Below are 12,237 nucleotides of genomic sequence, written 5' to 3'. Positions count from 1 at the left end.
TTACCCAGCATGAACATCGTATGCATCGTCCTGAGTAAAGCATCATTAAAATTGATGGAACACATTCTATGACTTCTATCTTAGTTCCTAGAGCGACACACCAGCTCTATTTCAAACATTATTTTAGCTAGTATGAACTAATATTACAGATTTTGAAAAGGAAAGTCTCTATGTCTCCTCCGCTGTCTCTGGAATGTGATACTATGCACACTTTCCAATTTTGAGTTTTGATATCAGGATATTTTTTGATTTATAAAAGTAGTCTAATGGTCTATATTAATGGTTGCCTCATGTATAAATTCTTAACAATTATTCTCTCTTAATTTAACACTTGAGGGGACAAAATATACCTATTCATCACTTGCTTAGGCTCATTCACTGAGCTTGGTGGCAGAATGCGATTTCCTAGCTGCAGAGCTCCCAAATGTCATTATCTCACCAATTTGTCAATGCTTGTTATAAATGAAAACAGCACTTCCCCCGTTAACAGGGTAACTATGTCAGATAGTAATTATAACCTTAAGTGACAAAAACATATTCACTCAACATGCACTAATGATTGTTTACAATGGACTGAACTCTTGGAAATGTCACACTACATCAGAATCACTTAACACATGTTTTTTTGACAAATGCCATATGGCCAGTTCCGCCATTAGAAAGGTCAGATAATTGCAACAATGGATTATTTAGGCTCTCCCCCTGCTGGCCTGGAGCTCAGAGTCAGAGGAAAGGAAAATACACACCCAGGGACATCTATTAACCCATTACTCAGAAAACAAAAACACTAACCTGCCTCTTCAGTTCTTACTTTTTCTGAGGGTAAACTGGGTTCTCCACCTCCAATTTTGTTACTGGCTACCACCCGAAATTCGTATTCCACCCATGGGTTTAACTCGACTACAGTGGCTGTGAGTGTTTTCCCATCGATGACCTCAGGCACTACAAAGGAATATTTCAGAGAGGTAAGAGTCTGCATGCCTTAGCACTGACCTGAAATCCATGTACATGTACCAATGACATCTACCTCTTCCGCTTTACCTGTTGTGACGGTTTGCCAACCCACGGAGAAAGGTGTCCTAGCCTGGATAGAATAGGACAGAACTGGGCTATGGTTGTCTGTACCTTCTTTCCAAGAGAGTTGGGCTGTTGTATCTGTAATTTCATCTACCTTCACATTTTCTGGTGGTCCAGGTGAACCTAAGCAAGGCACAAATGCAAACAGCACATAGCAATTTCATAAATGTCATCCTCTTCTACCAAAGGGAAGAGAATGTCACGTGACCCCTTCAATACCTCCAGCTGATCTCAATTTCAAAAGCACTTAGGAAAAAAGGCCATTTGCCTTTCAATAAAACTACCTTTCCCCCCCCCACCTTTCTGTTATTAGACCTTAAATCTGGATGTGAGGCAGTAATTCCCAAACCATAATACTCCCTGATTGCAGATGACACCTGCTTTTTGAGCCCTCCGTTCAGCAGGATTTCTGAACCTTTCCAAATTCAGTGTCTTTTACTTTTGGTGTGATGCCTTTCCCTTTAATCCACTGGTGCACCTCTGTATTTCCCAACTTGTTACCTAGAGGTGTTTTATTCTATGAAACATTCTGGTCATTTTTCAGCCCAGCAACAAATCAGCACTCTGGACAGTAGCTCAGGTTGGCAAATTTCCCCAGACATTCCAAATAATCCCGATTCTTTTGGAAGCAGACACACATGCACAACATTCTCTCTCATATCAAATACAATCGCTGAATTAATGACATGCTCAAAAACACATCAGCCTGGCAGCAGCTGTGGAATGCCAATTACAGCGAGAGCTATTTGAAGGGCAGAGCTGAGATTTTTATTTCTTTGAATTAGCACCTATCCTTCTTGTCATATTCTCTGCTCTGGGGTGGGGGTCAAATCAATATTCTAACGCATATGCTCATATACTATCTCATCATGGTTTTTCATCCAGTACAGAATGCTCAGTTGAGGTGTGAAGTTAAGAACACATGTGGAGGCATTAATGTTTACCTCGTACTATGAGGTCGGCAGCAGATGAAACACTGTCCACTCCAGTTTGCACCATACAAACATACTTCCCACTGTGTTTCAGCTGAATGTTTCTGATCATTAAATCACCAGAGGAACTCTGTTGGAAAAACAGGTAATGGACAAACTGTTATTTTACAAACACAAAGAATCTTGAAGGCTACGGCCAACAACAACATTGTGATGAAATCGGTATTCAGAGAGAAAACCAAGGTGGTACAAGACAGGAGATGCTACAATAGAAATGCATGGAAATAAAAAGAAGTTAAAAACCATACATGACTGCAGAAAAAGATTTCTGTAGACAAATAAACAACAAGCTTCCCCCCTGGGCATTTATGGTTTTAAAAATAAATAAGGGCAGAGATTACAGTCTCAGAGTTTATTTACTTCCACCAGGGTGACACTTCTTTTTATATCCACTGCTCAGCACCAGTTCAACTCTTTTCTCTGGTTCCAACCCCTTTGCAATTATCTGCCTGAGAAGAAGAGGGAAGCATGTAGGTATATAGTGGGAGATAAATGCAGCACGACAAGGGGATTGCCACGGTTGAAACACTTTATTGAACACATTGGAGCTTAAAAAGCCTAAAGCCGTTTAATTCCTTGGCTACAGAATTTTGGGACAGGCAGTATGAACCCCTCAATGAAAAGAAATTAAAACATTTTAAATCTTAAAAATAACAACAGCTGTCCATAAGGACATTTGCTGGGGAATTTCCTAAGAGCCAATTAACAGAGAAAGTGTATTTCCAAAAGCTCAACATTAAATGGACCTCATTTTAAAAAAATGTAAAATCATGTTCATAAAATGACTAACTGCAGGCCAGTTTCACTCGTTAGTAAAAATATGGCTTGAAACAAACTGATTTGGAAAGCAAAGCCCTTTGAAAATGATCACCAGTTCACGGCTAAACTGGTACAGAGGAAGAAACAGTAAATGTTTATCTTATTAATTAAGAGGATTATTTTACTATGGGTTTTCCTAGTATTTGTCAAAAGATGAATTCTACTATCCTGTTTTTAGGTAATTTCCTAAAATCTTCTACAGGGTAGAGTTTCTTAAATATTGCTTCCCATCCTTAATGGGTTATATATTCTCTGTTGGTCGGATGGTATGGCTTTAGATGAAATTTCTTGAGTAATGAGAGAAGACAGATGTGAACTGATTGATGGTTGTAATTAAATGATAATCCAAAAGCTGTTAAGTTTGCATGTTTGACTTTCATCCAGTTAAACTTTTTTTCCTTCCCTCCCTCGCTCTCTTTCTCCTCAGGGCTATTTAGAAATGTATCCCCAGGACAAAACCTTCCAAGCTTGCTGACCTTTAGAAACTCTTCAGGTTTTATGAGCTCCATATACTCACAGGCGGCTGATTATCATTTCTATAGAAATCTCTTATTTTCAGTGAAGAACTGTTACTATTAAATGCCATCAAGGCATTGGGGTAAGGTTGTTATTCTTCCCAACCTCTATTTGCTTATTTAGAAAGCAGCTGGGTAAAAGAGAATTGTAACTGGACTTTCTTTATGTCCTTAGACATCTGGATATACCTTTTAGGCACACTGGCTGGCTTTGTTTCTTGAAGGAGTTAAGGAAGAGTTCAGTGTTGGGCTTGTTGCTTCTGTTCACTTTGGGCACTGATGGGTGAAGAGAGAGAAATAGCTAGATATAAAAAACAAAACCATCTTCCTAAAGAAATGCAGTCAGGCTCACCATCAGGGGAAATATAACTTTTAATTATCCTTTTACACTGCAGAGTAAAAACAGGAAACAATTAACTACGACATGTAGACAATGGAAACCACTGATTTTTTTTTTTTTAGCACCAACATGGAGTTGACTGTATGAATACATAAATCAAAACTGAAATTTAACAAAAATCAAGAGGGATCCTCTCCTAAATGTTTGTCTCTCTCGATAAAATATATTTGTATTGTTTCTCTCCTTGGGATTTCTCTCCCACTCTATCTACTGCCTTTTAGTGGAGCACTATATAGAGGCAAGATTCATCTTAATAAAAACGTATCCAGTGCATGGCTCTTGCTCTCTAGGACATAAACTCAATTCAGGTTAATAAGGTAGTATACACATGTGAAACGAGTTATGTTTACAAATTTAGAAAGTTTAATTAATAAAGGTTAAATAAAATCACATGGCACACACTGTGTGTAGACAATTGCAAAATGAAAGAGACAAGACCTTTTCAAGAAGATGTGAAACTGGAACTCTTATTGCTGAAGGGAGTGTAGATGGGTACAATTACCCTGGAAAACTGTTTGGAAGTATCTACTAAGGAAGCATACATGCAGATGCTATAACCCATCAATTTCATTCCTAAGTATGTACCCTACAGAATTGTGTCTCTATGTCCACCAAAAGACGTTTATAAGAAATGTTCAAAGCTATTATCCATACTAGCTAAAAAATGGAAACATCACAGTAAAACAGATAAATAAGTAGTGTAATACTCATTAAATGAAATACTATTAGGCCATGAAAATGAATCAACTATAATTACATAGATCATCATGGTTGAGTCTAAAAAACAGGAAGGATATAAACCAGATGGAAAAGAGTACATGATAGTAATGTATCCTATGAAAAGTCTAGATTGTGGTTACCTTTGGACAGATGGTTAGTACTAGAATGAGGGGCTATGAGGGCATCTGGGATGTGGGTCATGTCCCATTTCTTGATTTCAGTGCTGGTCACTTGAGCATGCTCCTTTTGTAAAAGTTCATTGGGTTATCAGCTTATGATGTGTGAATTTCTTGGTAGAATGTAATGGCTATCAAAATGCAATTATGATTATATACAGTTATACCTCTTAATGCTTAGCTTCTAATAGGACCATAGGCAGAAGCAGTCAAACAACATGACTATAATTCCAAACTCCAATTTCTTTCACAGGAATTAAACATTTAATAATAATAACTTAAAGTGCTATTACCACATTCTATAATTTCTTATCAAGATGTAACTGAGTATTCTCAGACATTAAAAAAAAAGATAAAAAAGGGAAAAAATTCCAAGGGGAAGTTTCATTTGTTTCATTTATATCAAACCAATTTCTTTCCCCATCAATTTGTCACTGTTAGAGAATATAGACAGTCATTGATCAACTGTCCTAAAGAGAATGGGAAAGAAGTGCCAAAAAAAAAAAAAAAAAAAAAAAGCTAAGCAAAATTAGTCAAAATGTGGTAAAATAGTACTTAATAGATTATTTTTCAGTACATTTATGAATAAAATTGAATCTAATATTTAGACATAATTAGAAACATGTTTGTCGTTCTTTAGAGTATAAAAATAATTCAAGCAAAACAATGTGGAACATTAATAATCTTTGAATAAAAGAAGTTTATAGTTTATTATCTGTTAAATTAGTTACCCTTTGTATTATTTTTGTAAATGCTCTTTTTTCCCCCCTTTCCTCTAGCAGAATGGACCGGAATTGGGGAAGGTGCAGTCATAGCTTTCTTTTCTTCCTTTCTCACGTTGCTTAAAACTTCTCCCTCAGAGCCCAGCGGTGTAATTCTCAGTTTTACAGAAAGCAGGTCTTTTTTCTACGCTGCTGAAAAGGAGCTTTGGCAGCGCAAGAGGCCTATTCTAGTGTCGTACTTACAAAGGTGTTTAAGAAGTAGGAGACAATGCCCTAAGTCATATAAATTTTAGCTCTTTCTCAAAGACACTATCTTTTAAAAGTAAGATCATTCATTCAAAAACCTATTTGCAGAGCAACTACTGTACTTTAATTGTTGGGAATACAATGCTGAAGGAGGGAAAAGAAAAATGAGTCCTTATGTTTGTGGAGCTAATAGTTAGTTGAAAGACGGGCAATAATCACATGACTACACAAATCAATGTAAAATTACAGCATAATGCAAGCTCAAAGCATGTAGAGGAATCTAGGACTTTCTAGAGTTTCAGTGAACTGATAGTTGACTGATTTTTGAGCTAAGATTTGCAATGGAAGTAGATGTTATCTAGGAAAAGAGGGAAGAAAAAAATAAACCACACTAGGGCACATGCGCATATGCACAGGCCTAAGGCAGGGAGAACACAGTGTATTTGGGAAACTCAGGAAGGAGACGGCTGCTGAATGGGCTTGGTGGGGGGCAACAGTGATGTCAGCAGCACAGTGACTCCACAAATTGTTAATCTGTCCCCAGAAAATGAAAAGTTCACTTTAACTGACTTCAAAGTTCCTATTTACATCTTAATGAGAATAAAAGTTATCTTTTTTGTTTTTTACAATATCTAAGCTTAGACAGAATTACTTTATTATTCTTTTTTCATCTAATCATATAGTTTTCTCCTAGAAAAAACAAATTGTGTTTTCAGAACAAGTTACAGGTATTAAGGGTAAATGGATTTATAAGCCAAATCATCTTTGAAAATAAATGCTAAGGGAAAATACAGCATGTATGAAATGAAATAGAAGAGGACCTTATTAACTTTTTCCTTGTGTTTTTTTTAAGTAATGACACTAATGGAATTTTTGATATAATTTAAAAACTACTCTGCACTAAAAGAAAAACACTACATGATATGATAACCAATGCCAGGGAAAAATAAATAAGCGGACAGATCATCACTAATTATAGGCAGGCTGTAAGCACATGGTGATACTTACCATATGCTAAAAATCAAGGGATAAAATAAACTTGGGACTTAGGGGAACCTTGTGAACATTGCAAATGTAGTGCGAACTTTCAGTATAAAAAATGATCAGCAAAAACTAATTCCCTAGTAAGCATTCTCAATGTAAATACTGCCGCTGGACTGCCAAGAAGCATAATTTTCCAGTTTAAGAAAAAAAAGACACCTTTTGACGGCTATTGGGAACCAAGGTTGAATAGGCAGTCCTCCTCCTTTTTATGGCTTTACACAGCCTGTTATTGCAGAGCTTCCAATATTAATCATTCATCCCTTCACTGGGTTGCCTTTCAAACCCTAACGCTGCATGTAAATCATATGCAGGTGCCTTGAAATCAGTGGAACCTGTAGGCTCCTTCTGGAACCTGGTTGGTGTTTTCCTCTGTAAAGGTCCCTGAAGGAACTGGTGGTGACATTGACTTGCCATGGCATTTATGATCAAGCAAATTAAACCTTGCCCCCACAAACACCACATGGCTGCTTCAAGATCATCTTCTTTATAAATGTCCTCTGCTCAGCCAAGGAAGAGAAAGAATTGGCAGCCACTGAAACATGATAACAGGAGCTAATGCTGTAAACAGTTTTAATTTTTCTGACTGATCAACAATTTCAGCTGTCACTGGGTTGTCTGAACAGGTGATATTTAAGACAGGTAAGATGCAATCTGTTAATATCAAAATTTGCTCACCTTTCTTTGGTAGCAACAGACTGGAATAATTGCTCCATTACAGGATTTCGAGTCCCAGCTTGCTCCATCACAAGTGTGTCCAAAGAGTGACACATTAAAGATCACAAAAACTTGGTTGAAGGTGCTTCATGCATATTTCAGATTGTGTCAAGTGCTCCAGTTGTCTCAAAAGTGTTGGCTTTTTAATTTCAACATCAAGTTCATATTAACAACTAGGGATTTTTTTTTCTTTCTTTCTGGGCAATGTGGTGTGTTGATGGAGCATCTTACCCAGACTTAGTGATTTCAGGATGCCTAGTCTTTGCTGTCCCAGAGATCTTATCCCAGTTCTTACTATACTTTAGTCCTTAGAGTCACAGCTTCATGTTTTTTGTTTTCTTTTTTTTTTGTCATATCCTAGTACTAAATAATCTATTACTTAATTTTTTCTTAAACTAATTAACTTTCTTCAACTTAAATTAATATGGAAATTGATACAGAAGATGTGTATTTTTATCCTTAATGAAAATGGGCTCACCGAAACAACAGTTACCTACCAAAATTCATGCAGTGAATAGAAAATAATATAAATGGACACTGTCCAGATAATGTAAATGAACACAAGCTAGACACTGTCAGAGTCTCTGAGCCTGAGACTTCTGCTTTGTTAATTAAAAAGGGCGATTAGCAAGTATCAGACAACTGTTAATGACAAACCTAACACCATATTTAACCATTCTCTTTCATTTAACCTAAATGATTGAAATAATATTAGAAAAAGAATAGCTCTCTCATTCTACGTTATATTATTTAATGCTGCCTGTGGAGTACATGGTCTGTTTGAAAAACACTGTGCTATCCAGTTTGCTAAACCCATTAATTCTATGTTGGCTGCACTGTAAATTCACCTGGGTAATCAAAAAAAAAAAAAAAAAAAACAAAAACACCAGAAATACCTAGGCCATATTCCAGAACAAATAAAAATCAAAATGGACTAGAAAGAGGAGACCTACCAGGTGATTCTAATGAGCACTTAGGATCAAAAATCATTAAACCTCCTGGGATTCTACATTCCTCATCTTCACTCCTCTAGGAAGGAATAAAAGGTTTAAGATAAATTGCTCAGATCTCTTCTAACTCTAAAATTTTGCAATTAATAAATGAAGGGATTAACCATAAAGTTATGCTGTATATTGCTGAGGTCATAAGCTGACAACATCACCCCTATACAGATTTTCATCTTGGCACATGGGCAAGAAAACTAGTATTTGTGAAACAGGTAGTACGTGCCAACATCAGGCTCAATTCCTTGACGTGACATTGCCTTGGTATGCTCATTGTAATTTTAAGAGCAAAGCAACAGTCATTGAAATAATTCAATATGGTGATATATTTCTATAGTTACATACAGAAACTTACTTTTAATTAACCTGAATCATTCTAGGATCACTCATGATTAACATGACAATTCTTGCATTGAGTGAAAATGTTTCAAGTCAAAAGAGCTTACCCTGAGAAACAACTGAACTTGTGGATCAAATCTCTTATTTTTTTTCACCTTCACCCTTATGTTGGAGGTATAAAGTATACTGCAAGTAAATTTGTCCCTTGTGTAATGATATGACTGGTACATAAAAGAAAAGGAACCCATTAATATAAAGGAATAAAAAGCTGCTGTTTCCTGGAAACTTGACCAATTTCTGATAAATGTCTTATGTTTACTTCTAGTTCCAATCACTACTGCTACATAAAAAATTACCCCCAAACTTAGTGGATTAAAAAATGATCATTTATTCTGCTTTAGGAATGTGTAAGTCAAGCAGGGATCAGTGATAACTCTTCTCTATTGCACATCTCATTAGCTGGGATGGCTTGATTGTGGAATGGCAAGCTCATTTATTTGACAAGCAAGCAGGTGTTTGCTATTGGCTATTGGGTGGGAATTCAGAAGGATCTGTGGGCTAGGGATCTTGGTTCCTCTTGAAATTGAGCTGTCCCCAGTCTTCCTGGGCTTCTTTACACTATGGTGGCTGGATTCTAAGAGCAATTATGCCCATGGAACAAGGTAGAAGTACATGCATTTTTACGCTTTAGAAATCATATAGCATCACTCCTACTCTTCTTTATAGGTCAAAGTAGTCACAAAAGCCCACCAAGTTTCAATAGGAGAGGTGTGCATTAGACTACTCAATGAGCAGGAGTGTCAAAATCATACTGTAAGAAGAGCCTGTTGGATAAGGTGAGTTGTTGTAGCCATCTTTGGAAAACACAATTTATCACAGCCCTCCAGATCCATTCTGCACTTGCCACGCTGCCTCTTCCTTAGGCAAATAACCTATATGGACCAAAGAAAACAACCTATATGAACTTACCCTCCACCAATTTCTTGGGTTCCTCTCATGAGGAGATCCCCGGGAGGAGGATAATGAGTTTGGGATATTTATTCCCCAAGATTCACCCTTGTAGGCTTTGAACTGACTGTGCCAAGAGCCTACAATAGGTTTTTTTTTTTTTTTTAAAAAAAAAGCAAAATCCTGGAGTAGACACTCTTCAGTGTATGTCAGTCGCCTGTGTATGGACCAGAGAAGAACTGCCAAGGGCTCAGAGAGAATAAACTTAGACCCTCTTCCAGAAGAGTTGCTCCTAAAGAGATCACACTATTTTTTATTAGAATCACAGACTGATGTATCCTGACAGTTTTCCTGATACTTCAAAAATGGGGATTTTTCATCTCAAAGTCATATTGAAAAAGATAAAGACAGAGCAGATTTGATATCAAATGTGACTATCAATAGACTTTTTTCCTAGCAAAGGGCTTGTTCTAAAATTTTAAAGTCAGTATAAGAAAAAAGGTTTATAAAATCAGAGTGTTTTCTATAATAATAATTTAAAAAACCCAACCTACCAAAAATTCCTGAGTCTCTGAGTCTAAAATTTTAAATCACCCAAAATGAACTATTTATTATTTATCTTCTTATTCATGTTCAAATCAATTAAATGTTATAATTAAATATTATGCCTTCCAAAGTAGAATGATTTTCTTTCTGAAATTGGAGCATACCATCTAATCCAGCATGAGCAATTACAATTCAATAATAAGATGGTAAGTAACACAATTTACAAATGGTCCAGTTACCCTGACTTCTGGTTTCCAGTGGGCATGTAACGAACTTGGAAATTGTCATTTTCTCCTAACAACAAGCAAAAAGCCAAACAAACTGAAAAATCAACGGCTGTTCTTAGATCTGGCAGAGAAATGAGGTCATAGGGAAAGGGGCTCTCCCCATATTGGAGACAGACAGCTGGATACAGAGAATCTCAGCTTGGACTGGAAGCCTCCCCAGGAATCAGTGCTCGGGTAGGAAAACCTGTGATTGACTATTTGCTGGAGGCTCAGTGTGGACAATTCTGAGAGTTAAAACTCCAGGGGGAGCCCCTCATAGGGACCGCCCACATCTTTGTTAATCTTACCTCTGGGATCTCTACTAGGTCCTCACACTGAATAATGGAAAGAAATCCCCTCATGCTATCCTGGAGGATAGAGGGAGGGGGAAAAAGTATCATTTTGATATATACCAGAACATTCTCTTCTTAAGGTGGTCCGCCCTCATGAGAACTGCTTAACCAAAGCCTAACCTGCTAGGGTTTTATAAGAGCCTAACCTACGAATATGAGGGAAATATCCAACTCCAGGCTCCTTCAGCCATCCTGTCCCACCTAAGGATGGAAAAAGACTGATAAGCACTGGAGAAGTTCACAGTGCCAGGGAATAGGCCCACTAGAAGACTGAGACCTACAGGAATTTATTTTGAGGCCATCGACAAACTGACTCTAAACTTTATATGAAAAGTAAAAGACCGAGAATAGCCAATTCAATGTTGAAAGAGAAAAACAATGTTGGAAGACTGACACCACCCAATTTCAAGACGTATTATAAAGCTACAGTAATCAAGACGGTGTGGTGTTGCTATATCAATAAATGAACAGATCAATGGAATAATACAGAGCCTAGAAAGAGATCCACATAAATATAGTCAAGAGATATTTGACAAAGGAACAAAGAAATACAGTGGAACAAAGAAAGTCTTTTGAACAAATGTTGGAACAATTGGATATGCACATGTCAAAAAATGAATCTAGATACAGACCTTACACCCTCACAAAACATAATTCAAAATGGATTACAGACCTAACTGTAAAATACAAAATTATAAAATTCTTAATATATAATAATGGAGAAAAGCTAGATGATCTTGGATATGGCAATGGCTTTTATACACAACACCAAAGGCATGATCCATGGAAAAATTATTGACAAACTGGATTTCACTAAAACAAAAGACACTGTGAAAGACACTGTCAAGAGAAAGAGAGGACAAGCCACAGAACAGGAGAAAATATTTCCAAAAGATGTATCTGATAAAGGGCTGTTATATAAAATATACCCCCCAAAACCCTCTGAAAACTCCACAATAAAAATGAATAACCTACTTAAAAATGGGCAAAAGACCTGAACCAACTCCTCACCAAAGAATATATGCAGATATTCAGTATGTTAAGTATATGAACATATGTGCAACTTCATATGTCAATACAGAATTTCAAATTAAAGCAACATTGAGATAACACTACATACACCTCTAAACATCCTGGTAGAGAGGATCTTTAGGACTATTCTGTATGATACAACAATGGTGGATAGATGTCATATATTATAAATGTCATTCTATTTGTATCAACAGAATGTATGACACCATGAATGAATCCCAATGTAAACTGTGGACTTGCAGAAATAATAATGTGTCAATGTAAGTTCATAGATTATAACAAATGTTATCACTCTGGAATGTGATGTTGATAGGGACAGAGAGA

At 36.7% G+C, this 12,237-nt stretch overlaps 1 protein-coding gene across 1 annotated transcript in view; it reads right to left on the bottom strand.

The window, feature by feature from the left end:
• The window catches only part of CNTN3 (contactin 3), a 239,404-nt gene that overhangs the window by 31,297 nt on the left and 195,870 nt on the right, over positions 1-12,237 (bottom strand). Inside the window, exons 13-15 of the mRNA XM_045529894.1 lie at positions 2,022-2,139; positions 1,042-1,200; positions 793-942 (exon numbers count right to left, since the gene is read on the bottom strand). Coding sequence (XP_045385850.1) covers positions 793-942; positions 1,042-1,200; positions 2,022-2,139 — 427 coding nt within the window. The remainder of the gene's footprint in view (positions 1-792; positions 943-1,041; positions 1,201-2,021; positions 2,140-12,237) is intronic.

The sequence above is a fragment of the Lemur catta genome, chromosome 18, assembly GCF_020740605.2.
Source record: "Lemur catta isolate mLemCat1 chromosome 18, mLemCat1.pri, whole genome shotgun sequence".
Taxonomy (NCBI): Eukaryota; Metazoa; Chordata; class Mammalia; order Primates; family Lemuridae; genus Lemur; species Lemur catta.
The sequence above is the reverse complement of the archived record's forward strand: the minus strand, read 5'-3'. Positions and strand labels throughout refer to the sequence as shown.